Source organism: Carcharodon carcharias, chromosome 12 (assembly GCF_017639515.1).
Source record: "Carcharodon carcharias isolate sCarCar2 chromosome 12, sCarCar2.pri, whole genome shotgun sequence".
Taxonomy (NCBI): Eukaryota; Metazoa; Chordata; class Chondrichthyes; order Lamniformes; family Lamnidae; genus Carcharodon; species Carcharodon carcharias.
This window is the reverse complement of record NC_054478.1, coordinates 81,111,408-81,135,453: the sequence shown is the minus strand read 5'-3', so window position 1 is coordinate 81,135,453 and position 24,046 is coordinate 81,111,408. Positions and strand designations below refer to the sequence as shown.

The following is a 24,046-nucleotide window of genomic DNA, read 5'->3' as shown; positions in this document are numbered from 1 at the left end:
ATCGAGGGCATGCACTGCCAGTGGCCATGAAAGTGACTGTGCACTTAATTTCTATGCCAGTGACTCCCTTCAGGGCTCCACAAGTGACCTCAGTGGGTTATCAAAGCCTCCTCCCACAAATGCATCCATGAGAGCACGAATGCCATCTTCACGAAGGCACACAACTTTGTGCATTTTGCTCGGGACCAGGACAACCAGGATGCAAGAGCGATTGGATTTGCCCAGATCTCAGGTTTCCCACAGGTGCAGGGTGCCATCGACTGCACTTAGGTGACACTCAGATCTCCATGGCAACACACGGTCAACTATGTCAACCGCAAGTGATTCCATTCGCTGAATGTGCAGCTGGTGTGTGACCATCAGAAATGCATCCTGCAGGTCTGCACACAGTTTCCAAGGAGTGTACATGACTCCTACATCCTCAGTGGGTCACAGATCCCTGATGTCTTCCAGGGTCCACAGAGGCTCCTCGGGGACAAGAGCTACTCACAGAGAACGTGGCTGATGACTCCTGATCGGCAGCCTCAGACTGCAGCAGAGCGAAGGTATAATGAGGCTCATGCTGAGGCTCAACTTGGTGGAGCAAACCACTGGGATGCTGAAAATGAGGCTCCGGTGCCTAGTCCGGTCTGGTGAAGCCCTGCAATATAGTCCACAGAGGGTGTCACACATCACCTGCTGTGCCCTTTACAACCTGGCACTGCAATGGGCAGAGGAGCTGGCTGAGGAGGAGACAGAGAAGCTGGAGGTCTCCTCTGATGAAGAAGACACTGATGGGGATGAGGGTGAGGAGGTCTTTGATGGCAACGATGACAGCGATGAGGCCCTCACACTGTCTAGATGAGGCAGGTGCACTCGGGAGGCCATCATGGCTGCTAGATTTGTGGAGGATGATGACGACATGCAGTGAGGTGACCCCATAGATCCTCATATTACATCTGTGAATGTTTGACTCCTGCCAGGCTTATGGCAGCACACATACCCTCTGTGATAATACTCTTGTCATGGAGATGCAGTGGAGGCCCTAATAGTCACTCGATTGCAGGAGGATAGTGATGACATGCAGTGAGGATACTCCATAGATCTTCATACAGCCTCTGAGAATGTCTGACTCCTGTATGGCCGAGGGCAGCTCACTTGCGATCTATAATCACGGTCATTTCATAGAGACGCAGCCATGAAACTTTAGAAGCATCAGACCCTTTGTCAGCCTCCAGTACCTGACCCTTTCAGGAGCCTAATTTCACTGGGCACAAATGCTGAAGAGATGGGAGCCAGCCCCACCTTAAAGGAGCTGAGAGCACACAGAGAGAATGACGGAACTCTGTGATGCCTGCCCATGACATTCTGGCAGCAATGACCAGCATCACCGAGGTGCAGGCATCAGTAATGTGTCCAGTGAGGCCAGACCATCACTTTGTTTTGAAAGCTGCATAAAGCAAAGGGACGAGGCCCTGTCCTGAGACACCTGCCTTTATCTTGTGCAGAAAGGTTTCACATCTGAGTGACACAAACACTGCTCATCAGAACAAGGAGCCATAGACAAGGAGATATTCTTGGGCATTTATTGACAATAGTGAACAGCCTGTGGAAGTGATTAACACCCAGGCTGTGCAACTACATCTTCTTTACCTTCCTAACTCTGCTGCTACATCTTGGTGCTCCCTGGCCATCCACAGCGGAGGTGGAAGCAGCCTGTTGATTGCTACACCCTGACTGTGATGACTCTGGAGGCCTGAGACCTGGAGGGCTCCGGCCTGCTTTCAGGGTCCTGCTGTGTGGCAGTGGCACCCTCCTTGGCCTGTGGAACTGGAGCTGCTGGGGTCACAGAAGGAAGGGATTCGGATGGGCAGACACTCCTGGAGTCACCTGGATGGATGGCCCTAGGGGGTACACCTACTTATCCTCCTTCCTAATGGTGCCCAAGGGCCCCTGGCTGACTCCTTGATGAGAAGGGGTAGCTGGAGTGAGATCGAGCTGCCCTGCATGCTTCTCGCGTACACACTGGCCAACTATAGCCTCAGCAATGGAGTTGAGCCCACGCAGCAGTGCAGGAGCGAGCCCTGGACCAAGGTCTCCAAGGCAGCCACCATCCTACCAGTGTTGACCTCGGTGCGTTGCAATGCCAGCCCTATCACCTCAGTCTGAAGGCGGGCAGACTCCTCTATCATGTCTCACAATCTGAAGAGTGCAGCGGACATCCCTTTCTGATGTTCCCTTTGTCTTTGCAGCTCCAGCAACTGTGACATGACCGAGTCCAGAGGCTCATCATCTGACTCAGACTCAACAAATTTCTGGCCTCCAGCAGTCCTCCAAGTGCCGGACACCTGGGAAGTCCCTGTCGCCGCCTGCTGTGGACCAGACAGTGTGATATGCTCACCAGATTGTGATCCCGAGGCTACTGTAAAGTTAGGTCCCACCGGGGTGTGAGTCGCTGCACTGGTGGAGGGTCTGGGTGAGCACTGTGACAGGACTTCAGGGAAGATGCCTCCAGATTCCTCTTCAGAGGTTTCTGCAGGGCTTGACTGGAGGCTCTGGGCCATGGACTCTGTCGGCTATTTCCCAGATGTGCCCGAGGAAGCAAGGAGAGATAATTCGTACATGGCAGGGCACTGTGGTTGTCTGATGGATGTTGCATTGCTGGACCCTCACTTGGTAGATCACTGCCGACCTCACCATCAGCACAGGAATGGTCCAGATCCTCGCCGGCCAACTGCATGGCTCTGTTTTCAAAGTTCGTGAGGACCTTGATTTCAGGCATTCCCCCACTGGTCTATAACCTCTTCCTCTTGTTTTGTGCCAGCGATGGTGAGACTGTAAGCAGGACATCTGCCAGGCCAGATGATAAATATGCCTGGCATGTGTGGGTGGTGAGTGGCCCTATGGCTGGGATGAGGACAATGATGGTAAGTGTGAGAAGGCGAATGGTGATGTCCCTTGAACCAACAGTGAGTGAGGGCCCTGTGGATGTGTGATGGTTTTGTGAGTGTGTGAGTTAAGAGTGTAGAGAAGAGTGACTTACCCTGGTGGAATGGAGGAGATCATTCATCCTCTTGCAGCACTTGGTGGCTGTCCTCTTTTCCAGGGCATGGCACTGACCACTGCTGCCACCACCTTCCAAGGTTGCTGCCCATCCTGTGGCCAGAGCGGGGGTAGAGGATATCACAGTGAGCCTCCACTGCATCCAAAAGGACACAGGGACACATCATTGAACCTGGGGTGCTGCAGTCTTTTTGCCTTTCAGGGCCATGTCTTCTTTGCAGTAGTCCTAGGCTGGAAGCACTGAGATGTGTGCGCATGACTGGACTTTAATTATTGCGCCCAGCATGCTGAAAGGGCTAGGTGATGGCATGGTGGGCAAATGAGAGCTGACCCACCATGGAAATGGCATGTTTCCCGGGAATGCATAAGTAATGTGATGGGTTTGGGATGATATGACGTGAAAAGCTGCCATTGCAGCCGGTGGATAAAACGTCATTTTACCCACCCGCTACTGCAGTTAGTGCAAATCTGGGACAATTCCATCCATGGACAGTGTGCAACAGACACCTTAAATCCCTGCAGAAATATCACCAGCAATGCCTCTGCAAAATTCTACAAATTCAATAAGATAGGCATTCCAATACCAGTGCCCTCTCTCAGGCCAATATCCCCAGTATCAAGGCACTGGTAATGGTTAATCAGCTATGTTGGGCGGGCCATATTGTCTGCATGGTCAACACAGGACTCCCACAACAAGCTCTCTACTCTGAGCTTCATCATGGCAAGTGGTTACCAGGAGGGCAGGAGGGCAGAGGCATTTCAAGGATACCCTCAAAGCGTCCCTGGAAAAATCCAACATTCCCTCCAATTTATGGGAATATTTTGCTTTAGACTGCCCAAACTGGAGAAGGAGCATCTGCAAAGGTGTCAACCATTTCAAACATCTCCGACAGGCCCAGGTGGAGGCCAAGTGCAAACAACGGAAGGAGCGTATCAAACGAGCACCCCACCCACCCATCTCATCAAACACTACCTGCCTGGGAGTGTGCGGATGCAGCACTGGACTTTATTATCACCTCAAGACCACAACCTCAGAATGGAAGAAAGTCATCCTCGGTCCTGAGGGACTGCCTAAGAAGAAGAATGAAGACTCTATTTCTAAAGGTCTTCCTGATTTATTGCGTTTAAGTCCTGGATGGCAGATTTGAAGCTCTTCTGGGATGAGAGTGCCTTTGGCACTTGAGAAACTGTGGTTCTGAAATGAACCAGTAATTCAGAATAGAGCTGCATGCCCAGCACTCTATTTGTATGAGTGAACTCTTGCCAGCATTTGTTTGCAGGGTAGGGTTAAAACTGTGTAATATTCAGGGTGTATGATGTGTTCTGTACATACATTTTTAAGTCTTTCTTCCTCATTTTGTTGAATGTTGAGAATGAGCTGTTCTCCAAGGCAACTCCCACTCTTCATCCTCCAGTGGTTTCAGAGGTCTGCCTGCTCTGAGGGGCAATCTGTGTTTCTGTGTGTCATTATTGTAGAATTGGCATGCAGAAAATAAATATTTATGGATGGTTTTTTAGATTGCAATTGTAAACTTGAGAGGGAGGGGAGCTCTGTTCTAAGCTGGTGGAAAAATAATTCAACTTGACAAAATATGTCTGATTTAAATTTTTTTTGAATTGTGCAACAACATGGTAGTTGTTAATGAATTATTCAATGATTTTAAACCAGCCCCTTGGGGAATGCTGCCTGCGATTATTTTTCTATGTGAGGTATTAAATCTGATAAAGACTAATGAGTTTGAGAGTTCAGTATCTTCGAATATGAGAGATTTTTGTGGCTGTCTTCAGGAAACATCTTTCCAAGTGGTTAGGCTTAATGCTACAATTTGGTGCTTTTGATCACTTGTGACCTTTTCATAGCATTAGTAAAACATAAGTGTGGCTCCAGTGGAATGTGGTTGGATTATTTATATCAGTGATTCTTAAACATCAAGCTAAAAGCCAGCAAAAATTTATCATAGGTTCTTGTACTCAAAAATCCATGGATACGGGTGCTGATGTCACAAATATGAAATTTATAAAATTGTTATCTATTGGGACCGTGTCTTTATATTTAGGTAAAATGAAAGGGGTCATGTGATCTGTTCTGACATCTGCCTGGCTTCAGGCCTAGATGACGTTGCTGTTAAAGATTAAAGAAAGGCCTGGTTGTTTCTCTGGGAAGAAAGTGCATGGTGCTTGGAGACAATGGCAGCAGTCTCTGTGCTAACAGCGGATAGACCGATAGTCGCCAAATTCCCAGGCAGGTGCTGAGAATGTCAGGTTGCAAACACTTATGTTTTAAACTGGCCATTTGTATCCAGGATAGCATAGAATTGAAGTCTAAAGAATAGGTACTCAGCATTTCGATGTGTTTAAAAGGCCCATGTGATTCACCTTGCCATGGAGAAGGGTTTTGAGAGGGAAAGGGTGCAAAAGAAGCCATTGTCAGATCAGGTTACAGGCTTTCCTAAAATATCACTGAATATCACAGACAAGGTTAGGCTGCCTGCAACTGAGAGAGAGAGCAGCTACAGGTCGAAAGTCTCCATGGTTCACTGCGCAGGGATATGGGTGGTAGCTTGCACATGGATTGAGTTAAAAGGAGCCTGGAAGATTGGTCTAGCCTGCACTAGAGAGAGAATCTCCAGGAAAACTCTCACCATGTTCTGGGGTTAAAAGTTACCAGGCTGAGAGAGGAAAAGAATGAAAGTAAACACTCAGGACCTAAGAATCACATTGGACTGGTTCTGGGAGAATTGAATATCTACTTAAAGGGGAGAATTTTCTGTTCAGTGTGTGGGCTTTGCACGCCGATGCGTAAAATGACATGTGGTGACGTCGAGTGTGTGTCCCAAAATCACCGTGTGTCATTCCGATCTTCCGTTTCGCGGGCTGGCACCAGAATCAGCCAAATTGTCAAAGGCCTGTTAAGGCCATTAATAAGCCAATTAAAGATATTGACAGGGCTGCCTGTTCAACCTTAAGGCTGGCAGGCAGGCAAAGAGCCCAGGCAGCCTTTACATTTTTCATGAAAATTCATCCATGGGCGGGATGAGGTTTCATGAAGGGTTTATTACATTAATAAATATTTTTCGAACATTTCAAAAACATGTCCCAGCTCATGTGATGCTGTCACATGAGGAGACATGTAAATTAATTTTTACCTTCTTTATTTAAAATTCTCATTATGATATTAATCTCCCTGAGGCTCAGAGCTGCCTCAGGGAGATTTCTGCGCTCTTTCGTGTGCATGCGCAGAAAAGCGCAGGCCCCGACCTTCCCTCCTCCCCCTTCCCACACAGGTAGCATTGAGCTCCACCAGGCACACACCATGCTGGGCGGGCCTTAATTGACCCACCCACGTAAAATGGCAATGCGCAGCCAATCATGGGTGACAATCGGCTCCATGCCTGCCCACACCCGTTCCTGACTGGCCTGCCTGAGGGGGAGAAAATTCTCCCAAAAGGTAGTGTAACCCATATTGGTAAAGTGAGTTCAGCTTAAAAGTAAACAAGAAAGCTCTGTTCCCTGGTTTAAAGTATAAGTTGCCTACAAAAATAGTTTAGTCAATGGTGCTTTTATGTTGTTTGTTACAGTAAAAGTCTTAAAATGTGAAATTTTGTTGTATCATCGCTCACGGTACTAACTGGAAGTTCAACTTTTTTTAAACTTAAGGTATGGAGATTGTAACACTGATATGTCTCTTGAAACAAATATCTATGAAACTGACATTGCCATCATTCTTGTTCTTATTCTTCACTTCTGTTTCTCTCCTGTTTCTCTCTTCATTTCTCTTTCCCTTTCACTTCTGATTTATGTTTTCTAGTTCTCCTCTTTTTTCACTTATTTGTATTTTTCTCCCTTTCCTTCCTTACTTTTCATTCTCTACCTTTCCTCTCCTTTCTCTCATGAAATAAGAGCATGCATTTAAATAGAATCTTCCATGACCTCCATGTGTCCCAAAGCACTTAACAGTCTTTGGAAGTGTAGTCACTGTTGTAAAGTAGGAAATGCATCGACTAATTTGCACACAGCAAGATCCCACCAACAGCAATGAGCGTAATGACCAGATCAGCTATGTTAGTGATTTTGGTTTGAGAGGTAATTATTGGTCAGGACATCTTTGCCCTTCTTTAAAAGAGAACACCCTACCAAAATTGCACTTCACTTCGCTGGCGATTTAAATGGCCAGCTACCTCTGTAAACTGTGCATGCACAAACCCTGGGCTGACTCCAGTCCTGACCCCGCAAAAAATAGGAAATGCTGTGTCTGGGAGCAGAATTTAGAATATTCCACCATTTCCAGGATTTTTGCCATGACAAAGAGCCTCTCCATCATAGCAAAAATTTGGGCCTTTGTATCCATTCTATCAAAACTTCTCAAAATTTTAAAGACCTCTATTAGGTCACCCCTCAGTCTTTTTTTCAAGGGAAATGAGAACTAGCCTGTCAACCCTTTCCTGATATGTATCTCAACACATTTCTGGCATCATCCTTGTAAACCCTCTCTGCATGCTCTCCAATGCTTCTTTATCTTTTGAATAATATGGCGATAAGAACTGCACCCAGTACTCTAAGTGTAGTTTAACCAAGGCTCCTTACCTACCTTCCCTACTTTTCAATTCTATCCCTTTAGAAATAAAGCCCAGTGCTTAGTTTGTTGCTTTTTAATTGCCTTAGTAATGTGTGGCGCAGCTTTTAGTGATCGACATATTTGTACTCTAAGATCCCTTTGTTCCTCTAGCCTACCTAGACTTGCACATCAAAGTAATAAGTGACCTCCCTATTCTTCCTACCAAGATGTACCAGCTCATATTTATCTGTGCTGAAGGGAGTGAGACTAGTTAGATAGCTCTTTCAAAGAACCCGCACAGGCATGTTCGGCTAACCAACCTCCTTTTATGAAGCAGTGCTGTACTCTTAAGGCCTGTGGCTACAATTCTGTTTCCACCCCCTGTGGCAGCATTATACCCTGTCAAAGCCAAGCCTTCATAAGAAGGGTATCTGTATCAGAATTGTGAACATTCTGGTGAAGCAACAGGCACAGCAGCTCTAGTTTGCTGCACCTAATGGTTGTCCAAAGTGAAAAATCAGCCCACTTTGACCTGAATTTTCCTCCAAATTACCATCTATTGGTAGGAGTTTCCCATTTCCTGTGTTTTAATTAATTACACATCACTCATAACCTAAGATAATGAAAAATGACACAGACATTTTACAAAGGTGAGTTATGTGTCACATGTATAAGTCTCTGGTGTAGTATAATACCATTTTACATGAACTGAACACATTAAGAAATGAAGAATCTTGTATATTTAATACATTTTAGCTGCTTTGCTATCTCAATGAAACCGTCTTTTCTGTATAATTTCTATATAATGTGTATAAGTTTTACTGCAACTATAAAAGTGATTTAGCACTCAAATAGTTATAATGAATGTACTAGAGCAGGACATTTAGTTAGTAATATAAATCTGGAACCACTAGACTTATATTCCTGTTATTTGGATACCCACTGCTGAGATAAAAAAGGCTATGTTGCTACTCTGGTTATTAAAAACAGCATCAGAGACGTACTTTAATTTTCTTAGTCTGAACTCACCAAGCAACAAAATGATTTCAAAATTGAGCTAAAGCTGCTTGAGGATGAGCTTTTAACACGACTTTCAGCTGCAGACTGGAATTTCTTGGGAGATACAGTACTGGTGGAAAAACTTGAAACCACAAAGCACACAGCAGCTGAAATAGAAATGAAGGTATGAAAAAGCAAGCATACATAGTCTTAAGTGCCTTGTTGAATATCTGTCCTGTGCCACTAGCAACTCCATTCCTTTACTGTTTCTTAGCAGTGGAAGATGTATGACTCACCCTTCTACATTTTATAAAATTTACCAGCCACTCAAAGATATTTCCTTTTCTTAAACATTAAAGCTCTTATATTTTCACTTACTACGCACATTCAAGATGCCCTTAATTCATTGTCTGAAACTGGATCAGACTCTTCAGAAACATGGAATATGGTGGCATCTGACACCATATCCTCACCATCACCTAACCAGAGGAGCAACATATCCCTGCCTTAGCCCATTTGTCATTGAACTCTTGTCCATATCTTTGTCACCTCCAAACACAACTTTCCAATATTATCCTGGCTGGCTTTCTATCCACCCTTCAGACACTTCAGCTCATTCAAACTCTGCCATCCATAACCTATTCCATACCAATCCTGCTCATTCATCACTCAGGCCCTTGCTGACATACGTGAGCTCCTGTTTCCTCAATGCCTCAAATTTAAAATTCTTATCTTGGTATTTAAGTTCCTTCATACTCTTTCTCCCTCCCCACCTTTGTAACCTTCTCCAACCTTACAGTCACCTTCCTTGAACTCTGCTCCTCTGACTCCAATCTCTTGTGCATCCTTGCCTCCTTTTGCTCTACTTTTAATGGCTGTTTCTTCAGCTGCCTGGGCCCATGCTCTAACTCTCTTGCCCTCTACCACGCTTTTCTCTATGAAGGCACTTCTTGAATTCCTTCTCTTTTGAGCAAGCTTCTGGTAACCTCCCCTAATATCGCCTTCTTTGATCCACTGTTTACCTTTTTTATGATCATACCAAGATGAAGTGCCTTGGGAAACAATAAGTGGAAGATATTGTTGTCTTTATCCTAACAATGGTCTAATATATGTATTCAAGATATTAATAATTATGATAATTTAACAGAAGCCTAAAACATGTTGTCACTTAAAATGTGACATAAGATGCGTGACATAAAATGTGATATGCAATGCAACGTGAGGCATGTGACATGACATGAGATGCATCTTGATGTGTGATATGACATAAAACCACATTTACAACAAGTGAAGAGGGCACTTAGTAGAGCGCATGCTTTCGTCACACAATGTGAACTCAAAATTGTTATGATTATGCAGCTCTTCAATGAGGGTTTTTATCTGTTTGTTGATACTCTGTAACAACAAAGCTGAAAAAATAAATATTTTTATTAAGTGCTTCCATCTCACCCAATCCAAATCTAACTATCTGCTCTGAAAACTCTGCTCACATTTTGACAACATTGACAAATTCCACCACCGCAGCTGAGACAATCCACAACCCTCTTAAACAATTAGCAACATTCTAAATAAAACAACCCACAACATTCTTTAAAAAAAAGTCAATTTTCCCAATTTTCCAAAGCTAACAGACCCTGCAAAAACAAATCGCAGGTTCTGGGTCCACATCTTCGCCAAAAATTTATCATTTCTTCCTTGGTCCATACTCTATCTGCGTACCAAGTTTTATTGAAACCCATCCATTAGTTTTTGAGATATATTGTTTACAGACTAACAGACTAACGGGGGCAAAAGTATTCCCTCTACCCACTTTCCATGGCGGAGGTAACAACAATTTTATGAAGTGTTGATGCTGCTTCTGTCTTTTGAATTAAAGATACTTTTAGAACAACAAGATGATATGGAAACACCTCACATTGTTTGTTTGGTCTGTAAATCACACCTTAAATACTTTTTCAAGTTGCTGTCCCAATGGCTCAGCAAATTTATTCAACAAGTAATCGAATCACATGGGGCAGGAAGATAACAGGTTCGATTTTGGCCATAATGAATAAACGGATTGTAGCTAAGACAACAATTAGTTCCAGCAATCTCAGTTTAGTGAGAGAAAAGTTGGCTATAGTTCTCGCTCCTGATTGATATGCAACAAGCTCTGCTGGAAGTGCATGTGTGGAATTTTGCTAAGAGCAGAATCTGAGTCAGCTGTGATGTCCTGTTGTGGATTCATCATCAAGACTTGCACATGATTGACTATTTGATCAAGATGCCAGTAGGCATCCGATACCCATCAGACCATACTCAAAAAAGGGTTTATGTCATTGGGAGGGAGAATTTTTTAAAATTACTATTTAACATGCCATCATGACTGTTTCTACCTTTTGTGTAGGTGCTCGAAGCTAAAGTTAATGAAGTAAAGATCAATGAAGCTCGTGAACACTATCGTCCAGCGGCTGTCAGAGCTTCTCTGCTCTACTTTATCATGAGTGACCTTAATATGATCAATCCTATGTATCGGTTCTCGCTCAAGGTTGTCATTTATTTCTGTAGCACTATATATACATAAGTTTTTCACAATTAAAATAGCAATAAATGAATAGCTAGCAATTTATTGCATCTTTAGGCATTTGCTGCTGTGTTTCACAAAGCTGTACAACAGGCTGAAATGTCTGATGATGTGAAAGTGAGGGTAACTAATCTAATTGATGAGATCACATATTCAACATTCATCTACATTAACCGTGGGCTGTTTGAAAGGGATAAACTTACCTTTACGGCTCAAATGACTTTTCAGGTATGAATTTGAATTACTTTATTAAGTATTAGTTGGTGCATAATATTTTTACAAATAAAAGTTTATGGTATAAACAGACTCCGTGGCTAAGTTTTGATATTTGTTTAGTTTTGATATTCTCATATCAGATGTACTAAGCATTAAGAAATATATTGGTCATGCATGCCACAATTTAATGGATATTAAATAACAATTCATGTCAAAATTGTAATATGAATATTCAATTTTCCATGTATAGATTTTACTTCTGAAAAAGGAAATAGATGGTCGTGAACTTGACTTCTTACTCAGATTTAATATTGACCATAATTACAACAGTCCTGTGGATTTCCTGTCAAACACAGCATGGAGCGCAATAAAGGTTTGCATTTGCATCTAGCAAATTTATTTTATAGAGAAGAGCAGAAACAGTATATGATATATAAACCCTTTGAAGGAATTTAACCATGAGTGCCCTCATGTATTTGATCAGTACAGCTTACATATCTATGTTGAAGTATAGTTGTTAACTTAAAAAAGTGATTCCCTCTACTTTTTGAGGTTATGTTTTGTCTACTGTTTTAGACCTTATGTTACATGCCATTCCTGAGCCAAGAGAACCAAGTTTCTCAGAGAACTCTACTGTTCAAAGAGGCAGGATAGTGCACCAGGCTCATGAAGAACATTTCGCCACAAGTTACCCTCCCAACCATCTTGAAAAAGCCCAGTTTTGAGAAGCTAATTTGTTCATATCTTTGCTTATGGAAGGTAACAGATAGGAATTGTCCATGTTGATCACATTTTCTAGGCAGAAAACAAGGACAAATTTCACACGAAATGTCATGCACACCCAAGATTACATTAATATGTCCATTCCCATATTGGACAATTTTCCAGGTGTCCATAGAGGCCACCAAAACAGGCATCAGGACCCTGACATAGATTAATCAGGGACCTACTCTAGTTTTACCCCTTCCTGAAATGGACCATCCTTAGCAGCGTGTGGCAGTGAGGAAAACAGCTTAAATTGGATGGATTAAAATGGACAAGCTTCCTCTCAATGTGACAAGTGATGGCAGCTTGATTCAATTCTTACAGGGGGTTCGTGGGCTTCCTGGTCTGGACATGTGCTGGAAACAGTCGAGTGCCCAAAAGCAGGACATAATGAATTTCCATCCAATACTTTTAAATTGTGAATTAATATTCCAAATATATGTACCAAGCAAGGACATTCTGATACTGAAAAGAGTGAGGTGATTATAATGCTGCCCAGCAGTGGAAGCTGGAGTATACCTCTAGCTCCTACAAGGAATATTGAAGCTTCCTGTTCTTCAAGTTTCACCTGTCTCCCTGACATGAGGCCCTCTTTCAGGTGCAGAATGGACCAGAAACATGTTACTGAGACATGGGACTTAATTTTCTCCAGTCGTTTTGCACACATTTTATTCCCTGCCTTTTTGACGTGAAAATTTCCAGCTTTGCAAATCCAACCTTTAAAAATGGCTGCCCGCAGTTCTAATTTTGTTCGTGTTTTTGTGGTGGGGTGGGGGGGCGGTGTTGGATGGCAGGCTGGTTAAGAAATCTGGCCCACCACCACTGGAACAAATGCGGAGGCTGCTGGGTTTGGAGGTGGGTTGGGTGGAAGGCCTGCTTCTGTGCTCCAGCACGTTGTTGCATGAATTTTAAAAAGATTGAAACAAAAAGCAGCCCTCCAGCCCTCACCCCTCACCCCACACATTCCCCATGCCCCATCTATGCTAACCTATGCCACCTCATGCTCCTCTACCCACCCCTCATGGTCCCTCATAACGCCATACGCCAGCCCATGTTCTTCTATGCATCCCCATGGCCCCTTATACCACCTATTCAAGCCCATGTCCCTCTATCCGCACCCTATGACTCCTCAGATGCCCTATTCCCCCCACGTTCCCATGGCCCTTTAAAGTTCCTAAACCAACTTAATGCCATCTCATGCCAACCCATGCTGCCCATCCACCATCCTTTACTCTTTCACACCAACTCACCTAGTATCCTTTGACAGTTCTTTGACAGCTTGATAGTTCCAATGAGTTTATGCACTTTTTACACACAATCATGTTTACTTTTAATAATCCCAAAGGGCGCCTTACCTCTCCCAAAGGTGTCCCAGGGCCATATACAAAGGGATATCTTACCTCTCCAAAGGGGTGCCCCTGGCTATCCAAACGATTTCACGCTGGTGGGCCAATTAAGGCTGGGGAAACTCCAAGAAGGGGCAGGTGGGGGCATGATGTCCACCGCATCCAATGGTGACCCAACGGCCAATTCAAAAGTGGCCCAGGCAGCCCCTGGAAGGCTGCCACGGAATGTGCTGAAGTCTCGATGGATTCCGGTGCGGCTGGACACGGCAGGCGGGAGGGCTGGTCGGCGGGGCAGTCAGCCCCACGTTTCTCCAATAAATGTCTTGCTATCCTTCTGGAGGAGCTGGCAGCCATGAGGGAAACCATTGTCCCCAGAAATGGGAGGAGGAGGTCCTCGCACCTCACCAAAAAGGCCTGGGAGGAGTTGGTATCCCAGGGTGAGCAGCCATGATATGGCGAGGCACACATGGGTGCAGTGCTGGAAGCACTTCAACAATCTGCTGTGATCACCATGTTGACATGGGTCAGTGGGCAGAACAGTTAAGGGCTGGCCATCCCTCTGTGGACCTGAGGGGTGTTAGAGTGTGAGTGGCAACTGTCAATGACACCGGAGCTGACCATGAGGGTGTGCCCTGGCTGCTTGGACTGAGTGCCTTGCGGCTCAAGGGCCACGACTCGGCTGAGCCCTGCGAGGTGTTCCTCAGCTGGGATTGGCCAGGCTGCAATGGTGCTGCAGGTACAGAGTGGACTAATCAATACTCCTCTATCCTTTTAGGGGAAGACATCCCATAACAATATTGAGAGGTCACGGACTGGCGGGGGACCCCCACACCTCCTAATCCTCATGTGCTATGAGCAGGAGGCCCTGGAGCTGGAGAGGCGCCATGCACTTTGGTCAACTGGCTGCAGTGAGGTTGTGGTGCCAGACAAAGGTAAGAGTGCAGTGCACTGAGGTGAGAATATCAGCTATTGCAACCATTCTAGTATAAACTCTATATTGATGTGAACCTCAAAACTAGAGACCCCATTGATAATCGAAGGCACCATGATGCAGGTATCTGTTGTTTCACCAGGGTGCCTGGCATGCACAGTGACAGTGAAATGACTTAAAATAATCTCATGCCCTTCTTCTCCCTTTTAGGCTCACCAGCAGGTGGTCGTAATAAGGAGCCTCAAGGCCCACCAGAACCCTGGAGGACCACCATGCTCAGCACAGATCTGCGTCACACCCTCCCAGTCAAGCAGTCGCCAGGGCGGATACCAGCACCTCGTTGGGCATAAGATTGCTGTCTAGTATCTCGGTGCACGTTGGTGAGGGCACTTCACACTCACTTGAAGTGCAGGTGGAGGCTGAGTACCCAGGGTCTCAGCAGTCAGAGGACTGCTGGAGACCAGGACAATGCTCAGCTGATGGCTGATGATGGGCCTCTGGAGTCATCCATTAGGCAGCAGATGCTGGAGGTCCTGCGGGATGTGTGGGAGGATCTGGTGGAGATACATGAGGGAATGCGTGCCATGGTGTCTGTTGTGGAGGAGTCCCTGCGAACTATGTCCACTGCGTTGACCCTCATGGCCGAACACAATGCCTCCTCCATGGAAAGAGTGGCGACTCATGGATGGCTGCTCCAGGAACTCAATCAGGGGTCTGTGGGGATGCGCTCAGACCTACAAACCCTCACACCAGCAATGACCTCAGCTGGTCAGTGTCAGTGTGAGAGATGGATTAAGCACCCAGTATCCCAGCTTGGTGCCCGTCCAACACTGGTGAGCAGGGAAGCCCAAAGCGACCTCACGTTGGCGCACGAGCTGCCTGTCATCTCTACGGGCTCCTCTCAGGGGGCTCTGGATGATGCCAGCATCTCCTCTGCCCCTCTGCCTGTGACCATGGCATCTGATAAGACTGTGTCGACTGGGTAGGTGCCAGCCATTGCTGTGACTGTTCCCTTGCAGTCGGGGGGCCAGAGGATGCCTGCCAAGGTTATCAAGGCCAACAGGACAGCAGAGTCAACAGGCTGCCTCCAATGCTGGTGCCAGCAAATGGGGGAGCACCTGGATGTAACACCCACAAACATAAATGTAAAGCACCTTAAGCACAAGGCAGCTTTATCACAGGTAAAATTTTGTTCCCCCGTTTTGCTTTAAATTTTTTCATGCTGTGATTAAAAATGCTTGTTAATGTTTATTTCAGCTTTGTTTCATACTCACAATTAAATGAGATTTTATTTTGTGCTATTAGCCTCTGTATGCCATTATGTAATGATGGACGTGTGTCTCCTGAAACTTTATTGCACAGGCACACAGTTTATGTTGGTGGCCAAGAAACTGGTCCTGTCAGGTATCAAGTATGGAGCCTGCAGCCCTCACACGTGGTTGTGGTTCTTATTTGGTAGGCTAGCTGAAGAAGCGTTGGATCAAAGCATCCCAGATGTCCCTGCCTCCCTGGAGGTTACCCAGGTCAGCGTCCATGCCCTCAGCGTCCTCATCATGTTTGTCCTCAGACTCATTACTGGACTCATCGTCTGTTACCTGTGCAGCTGTGTCAAGATCTTCTTCTTTCACTGGGTCTCCCCTTTCCAGTGCCAGATTGTGTAGAGTGCAGCATGCGACCACTATCAGTGCCACACGCTCTGGGGGGTATTGTGTGCTGTCTGTATGATCCAGGTATTGGAAGCACATCTTGAGAAGACCGATGGTTCTCTCTACCAATTCCCTAGTGGAAACATGGCTCCTGTTGTACCACTGCTCGGCCTCTGTTCTTGGGTGGTGGAGAGGCGTCATGAGCCACCTTTTCAGGGGATAGCCCTTGTCACTGAGCAGCCATCCACTCAATCGGGCTGGAGCATTGAGGAGCCTCAGGACCTGGGAGTGTCTGAGGATGTAGGCATCGTGGGAGCTGCCTGGGTAACTAGCACAGACTTGTAGAATCAGCATCCTGTGATCACACACTATCTGCACGTTCATGGGGTGGAAGCCCTTCCTGTTGACCAAGGCACCGGGTTCACCTGCTGGCACCTTGATAGCCACATATGTACAGTCTATAGCACCCTGAACGCGGGGGAAGCCAGCAATGGCCGCGAAGCCTCTGGTTCACTCTGTCTGGCCTTGTCCATACGGAAATGAATAAATGTCATTACCCGCCTGAACAGAGCTTTTGTCACCAGCTTGGCACAACTGTGGACAGCTGATTGGGACACTCCACAAAAATCCCCTACTGACTCCTGGAAAGAGCCAGAGGCATAGAAGTTGAGCGCCGCTGTGACCTTCAGAGCCACTGGCATGGGGTGTCCACCCACACAGTCAGAGCTGATCTCAGTTCCCATCCTCTGACAGATGGAGGTCACTGTCTGCCTTGAGAGGTGGAGCCTCATTCGGCATTGCACCTCGGACATATTGAGGTAGCTGCATCGCCGCTTGTAAACCTTGGCAGTGGTATTTTGCCATCTTCTGCAGCCCCTCTGCCTTGGACTTCCTGCTGGCCCTGCCCCCTTGTACCTGTGCCTCTTCTCCCATAGGTCGCTCCCCTGGAAGCTGCATTGGGACACCTGGCCTCATCTCCCTTCTGCTCCTCTCTTCCTCCTCAGGGGAGGTACGACTAGCAGAGACCATTACCAGGGTTATGGAAGGCTGTCTGATACCTGGAAGGGTCCACACAGTTAGAATCCTCCGGGGGCATTTGAGACAACACTGAGTCCTGAAATGAAGCCTAGAAGTGCTCAGAATGCAGCTCTGAAGCGAGATGAAGCTGTCCAGTTCACAGAAACAACCAGCAGCAAGTTATATCCAAAACTCCTCACTACTCGCATTGACAATATCACTGACCCTTCTTATTCTGCTCATGGATGAGCTTTTGCTAATTGTGGCCTGCCCACCTGCCCGTTTTGCCCGTGCGACAGCCGAAAAATCACATGGGCTACGTAAACTTGGAGACAATTGGTGTGTCAAGGACCTTAACCATCCTCTTAATTAATGGCGGACGTGCCTCCATCTCCCTCACGCGCCCACCTAGCAAAATATCGCAAGAGTGCGCATTGACATCAGCACTGTCAGCCGACATCAACGCACATCATTTCATGCTCGAGCTGGGCAGGCGGGTGCATGCCCACCCCCCGAGCGAAAAGTTCTGCCCATAATGTTTAAAGCTAATTCTTTCTTGCACTTGTAATAGAGACTTTATATTTAAAACACCATAGGGGCAATCCCATAGCACCAATGCTGCAGCTGTACTCAAAGACACAGGTTGAAGTCAGAGCTACTGCATTATTTTCCAGATTCTGTGACCCTTGTTGCTTGCAAGCAAGGCTTATGGCTTGAACTATAGGATTGTTCAATTCTCACAATCCTCATAAATTCTTCTTGACACCTAGTAAATATTTATTTCTTTTAATAAAGAAATTAGAAAATGAGTTTAGGTTTAAAAGATCAAAACATCGACTCTTGAGCTTCGTTATCAATTCAAAAGATATAAGAAAATAAGTATAAATTTAAAACATAACTCCCCTTTATTCTGCCCTCAGGCAATGAGCTTCATGGATGAGTTCCGTGGGTTGGACAGAGATATTGAAGGTTCAGCCAAACGTTGGAAAAAAGTTGTTGAATCTGAATGCCCAGAAAAAGAGATGTTTCCTCAAGAATGGAAAAACAAAAGTTCCCTACAGAAGCTTATTATGATGCGTGCTTTACGTCCAGATCGCATGACTAATGCAATCAGGTAAACTGATCCTACTGCTATAAATTATAGGTGCCAGTTCTTGCTTACAGATTCAGTAGCACCATTCACATCCAGGGTGCTTCACAGTTAATGCATTACCTCTGAAGTGACGTCCCAGTTGCAGTTCACCCGAAGTCTTGGCTGAGAGATAAATGTTGGCCAGGACACTGAGGTAACTCACTGCTGTTCTTCACATAGTGTCATGGGATATTTTACATTCATTTAAACAGGTAGATGGAAGCTCAGTTTAACATCTCATTCAAAAGGCCTCACCTCCTGGAGATGGCTTTGCACTAGGGTGGGGACATCAAATGTCTGAGGCCAAATTTGCAACTTCAGGTTATGAAACGTGAGTCGGGCCATTTCACAACTTGCAAACTTCACCCACGCATGCTGTCCAACGTCACCCGACTGGGGGAGCTGACGTCAGCAAGGGCAGGTATGCATTTCGCACAGGAGGCATTCCCAACCTGTGTAAAATGAATACAAAAATTGCATGGGTTCGAAAATGTGGTGGAAAATCAGATTTCCTTCAAAAAAATTCTAAGTTTGACATTTCTCAAACTGAAATGCACCACCATAACCAGATGAAAATTCAGCCCCTGGTGTCCACTGTGATCCTGGTCTCAGGCCAAATGTCTGTTACATTGAAATGTTCCAAGAAAGATCACAAGATAGAACAGTTTTTTGTAACTTCATTTTATACAAGAAGTTTGCATGTGTTAGGACAAGTTTTCATACATGGTAAATGCTGTTGTATATATTTCACAATACTTGCAGGCAAATTCAGTGAAAGTCATTCATAGTTACATAGTTTATTACGTTAGAATGAGGACTAATGTAGTTTGATTCATTTCTGGTCAAGTGTGTTGGATGTCGATGAAGATACTTGATCGAGGTGCTGCAATAGTTACAGCAATAGTAGATTCTTGTTGGCATTGTGAGGGCTTGCTGTTTTTATAGCAACAACTGCTAGTAAGTTTAGTAAATTGTGGAATTGTATGAAATATATACACTTGCAGTTGTAACTGCTTCACCGCTACTTATGAAGACAGTAAAAAGATTAAATTTTACCTGAAAATTAAACTAAACGAAAAACAGATAGAAATGACATTTGAAAGAAGAAGAGCATCAGCAAATAAAACAGCTAAGCTATAGATAACAGTCCCGAGATTTTATTACAAAGGTTTTCACATAACTTTATTGCATACTGCAACAACTGTTTTAAAATAGTGTCTGAATTTCAGTGAATAAAATTTTCAGTGTTCCTTCAATTTCTTTCTTCATAAGCAATGTGATTTTAATTATTTTGTATCCTTTTACTAAGGAATTTGTGACTCTAACATTTACAAGTAGCTTACGATGTATGTTTTTACAGAAAATTTGTTGAAGAGAAGCTTGGAACAAAGTACGTTGAGGGACGTCAAATAGAATTTGCTAAATCATTTAGGGAAAGTGGTCCAACATCTCCAATCTTCTTCATTCTCTCCTCTGGGGTTGATCCACTGAAAGATGTAGAAGCTTTAGGTGAGTAAGCTACAAGAGCAGATAGTGTGTGCAAATTATGATGTCTTCAGTCAGTCATTATGAGCTGGGAATTGAACAGCCCTATTAACCTTAAAGATGCAACTCCAAGAGAGTTGCTTATCTCAAATTGAATAAAGCAGGTGGTTATTGCTTGAAGACAAGATCCAATTGCTTTTGAAAACATTGTGCTACTGTGACAGTCCATTGTCTTGCAACCTTTGCCATTTCTGTACCTTGTGGCATATGATGCAGTACTCGATTAGAATGAATGGTCAGACAGGAGCCTTGTTATATGATATGGGACGTAATCTCAGATTAGTAGAACGCACTTGTTATGAGTCAATCAGTGCTTGTATTAATGGCATTTTATGGGCTATGAAAAGGCCACTAGTAAAGATAACCCTGAATTATCCACTTTTGATGGATGAACGCATGGTAGTCGTAACATGTGATGTTATTGCAGATCAGTTCCAATATTTCCAGGATATTGCTGCAGGAGTTCCTTAGGATAGTGTCCTCGGCCCAACTATTTTCAGCTGTTTTAACAATGACCTTCCTTCTATCGTAAGATCAGATGTAGGGATGCTCACTAATGATTGCACAACATACAGCACCATTCATGACTTCTCAGATACTGAAACAGTCCATGTCCAAATGCAGCAAGACCTGGACAATGTTCAGACTTGGGCTGACAAGTTGCAAATAACATCCGTGCCACACAAGCACCAGACAATGACCATCTCCAACAAGAGAGAATCTAACCATCACCCCCTTGGCGTTCGGCATTACCATTGCTGAATACCCCACTATCAACATCCTGGGGGTTACCATTGATCAGAGATTGAACTGGACTAGCCATATAAATACAGTGGCTACAAGACCAAGACAGAAGCTAGAAATCTTGTGGCGAGTAACTCACCTCCTGACTCCCCAAAGCTTGTCCACTATCCACAAGGCACAAGTTAGGAGTGGGATGGAATACACTCCATGTGCCTGGACGAGTGCAGCTCCAACAACACTCAAGAAGCTCGACATCAATCAGGACAAAGCGGCCCACTTGATTGGCACTACATCCACAAACATTCACAAACTCCACCACCAGTGCACACTGGCAGCAGTGTTTACCATCTACAAGATGCACTGCAGGAACTCACTGAGGCTTCCTAGTACCTTCCAAATCTATGCTACCATGTAGAAGGACAAGGGCAACAGACACATGGGAACACCTGGAAGTTCCCCTCCAAGTCACTCACCATCCTGACTTGAAAATATATCACCTGTCACTGTCACTGAGTCAAAATCCTGGAACTCTCTTCCTAACAGCACTTCCTAATACCACCTGGACTGCAGCGGTTCAAAAAGGCAGCTCACCACCATCTTCACAACGGCAATTAGGGATGAGCAATAAATGCTGGTCTAGCCAGCGATGCCCACGACCCATGAATGAATAATAAAAAAATCCTCTTCAAATTTCTTGCTCCATTCCTCTAGCAATAATCATCACTCTAAGTTTCATTGTTACTGATTCATTCACTGGCAGAAACTATTTTTAATTATAACTCTCTCCACATATCATTGTTTCAAAGCCTCTGTGATCCCTCATTCCAACAAATTCATGGAAAAGTCTCACTTTTATTAACCTTGTCTTCACAACAATAGCTAAAAATAACTAAACTTGTTTTTTATATTAGGTTTATAAACTAGGGCCCAGATTTTCGCTGATGGGTCGGTTGCGTGGAGACAGGGGAGGATTCCCGGTGCCGCGAACCTGGCCTTTAAAAATGGCTGCCCAAATGTCAGCTTTTTGGTCCAGGGATGGGGAGCTGGATTAGAAGTCGAGATAGGCAACTGGGAAGAACTGAGGAGGATGCCAGGTGTGGAGGCGGGCTGGGCAAGAGGCCTTGGGCCTCCAGCATTGTGTCTAAAGTTTAAAAATAAAGATTAAAGCTTGATACATCCCTCCAGCCCTCACCCCTCATCCCCTCACCAGCCCACATGCTCCCCATGCCCCATCCATGCTAACCCATGCCATTTGATGCTCCCCAGCCAACTCTATAACCCCTTATACCCTCCATGCCAACTATGCTTCCCACCCAATCATAACCCTTCATACCCTCCATACCAACCATGCCCCTACCCACCCCCAATACCCTCCATAACAACCCATGACCCCACCAGCCCCCCCCCCCAATAATCACAATAATGTCAATGCCAATCTGTGCTCTCCACGGCTCTTTGTAGCCCCTATGCTAACTTACACTGCCAACCCATGCCTCCCCACCATCCACCCTTTTTCCTTACACTTACCATGCAAACTCACCTCATATTGACCATGGGCAGGCCTCAGAACCCTTGCAGAAATGAGATAAAATAAAGTTCTAAAAGTGTATATTGCAGACTTCAATGTATTGAAAAAACTACTCACATTCACAAAAACCTATTTACTACATTTACATTCCTTCAGCTAAATAAAGCCTTTTAACAACAAATATTTCATTGTGTACAATCCCCTATAACAACAAGCATTGGAATTCATAGTCCCACATCAAAGAGTCTTTAACTACTTGTAGCTGTCAATCAAACAATGGAAGGCAGAGTCCTACTGTGATGATGAGTGAATGAGAAATCAGTCATGCAGCACTAATCTAGTAATGGAAAACCTCAGGCTTATGTCAACAGAAGTAGTGAAATAGCAAGCCTTTATTTTTTAACATTCCAGACATTTTTTTTCAAATGGCAGGACTTTTAAATCTCTTGTCAGCTTGATAGGTCCCTTTGACAGGTGCTTCTGACAGTTTTGACCATTTTGTCTGTTGACAGTTCCAATAAGCTTGACAGTAATGAGCTCATGCACTTTTTGCGCAGTTATGAGTACTTTTAACAATTCCAAAGGACACCTGATCTACCCCAAAAGACACCTGTCCTCCCCAGTGGTGGCCCATGACCAGATCCAAAAGGGTGCCTTACATCTCCAAAGGGCCTGGCTATCCAAACGAATCCTCCAAGTACAGAGCTGCTCTTACCTGGTCTAATCCGCACATGTCACAGCCCAACCTACCAAAATCTCACTTCAGTGGAGGCACCTGATGATTTAAGTGGCCTCCTGCATCCATAAACTGTGCATGTGTGAAATGCACCCCTCCCTCAATCCCGCCCTTGTGAAAATGGCAAGTGCTGTGTTTGAGGACGGGGTTTAGGATTTTCAGGCATGTGGAGAGCCTCTCTGTTGTGGCGATAATCTGAGCCTAGGTTTTTGCATGTTTTGAGGTCGGTTTTTAACATCAAAATGGGACTAAAATCAGGGAAAATTAGATGTCCCCAAAAAACTAAAGTCAGATAAAAAGGGAAAAAAATCAGATTTTCTCTGGAACAATTGCTGAAACTTGAAAATGAGCAAATGTCTTAAATGTCACAATTAAGCAAAATGAAAACCTACTATTACATACAAGATTTACACATGCCAGTTTGATGAGCCACTATAAGAAACATATTAGCATTTCTTGCACTCTTCCACTTTTCCATCCGTTCCCAAGAAAGAGACAAACTCCACTGTCAGTCTTTCCTGATCAGCGTTAAAATCCAAATCTGCCAACACAAGTGTAGACTTCTACAAAACCTCTAGGGATTGAGAGTGCAATTTTTAAACCTTCAGGAAAAGAAACAACACCATGATATATGAAGCACCTTTTAAAGTTCAGTAGAATCTTGATAGGGTAAAATTTTAGCAAAACTCTTTATGTGGGGCGCTTAAGAACCATTGAACTATAGAAAAGTTACAGCACAGAAGGAGACTATTCAGCCCATCTTGTCCATGCCAGCCCAAGGACACCCAGGTGCCCTTTCTAATCCCACCTACCTGCACCCGGCCCATAGCCCTGCAGCTTACAGCACTTAAGGCGCAGATCCAGGTACTTTTTAAAAGAGTTTAGCGTTTCTGCCTCTACCATCTGCAGTGAATTCCAGACACCCACTACCCACTGCATAAAAAAGTTCTTCCTCATGTCCCCCCCTACACCTTCTGCTACTTATCTTGAACCTATGTCCCCTGGTTCTAGAATTCTCCACCAAGGGAAACTATTTTATCCTGTCCACTCTATCTATTCCCCTCATAACTATGTACACCTCAATCAAGTCACCTCTCAGCCTTCTTTGTTCTGAGGAAAATAACCCCAACCTATCCAATCTCTCCTCGTAGCTACACTTTTCTAACCCTGGCAACATTCTTGTAAACCTCCTCTGCACTCTCTCCAGAGCTATTTCGTCCTTCCTGTAATGTGGTGACCAGAACTGCACGCAATACTCCAGTTGTGGCCTCACCAGCGTTT

The 24,046-nt window shown here is 44.8% G+C and overlaps 1 protein-coding gene across 1 annotated transcript in view; it reads left to right on the top strand.

Moving 5' to 3' along the window:
• The window catches only part of dnah9l (dynein, axonemal, heavy polypeptide 9 like), a 393,205-nt gene that overhangs the window by 330,320 nt on the left and 38,839 nt on the right, over window positions 1–24,046 (top strand). Inside the window, exons 47-52 of the mRNA XM_041200867.1 lie at window positions 8,616–8,780; window positions 10,983–11,123; window positions 11,217–11,387; window positions 11,626–11,748; window positions 18,001–18,194; window positions 19,573–19,721. Coding sequence (XP_041056801.1) covers window positions 8,616–8,780; window positions 10,983–11,123; window positions 11,217–11,387; window positions 11,626–11,748; window positions 18,001–18,194; window positions 19,573–19,721 — 943 coding nt within the window. The remainder of the gene's footprint in view (window positions 1–8,615; window positions 8,781–10,982; window positions 11,124–11,216; window positions 11,388–11,625; window positions 11,749–18,000; window positions 18,195–19,572; window positions 19,722–24,046) is intronic.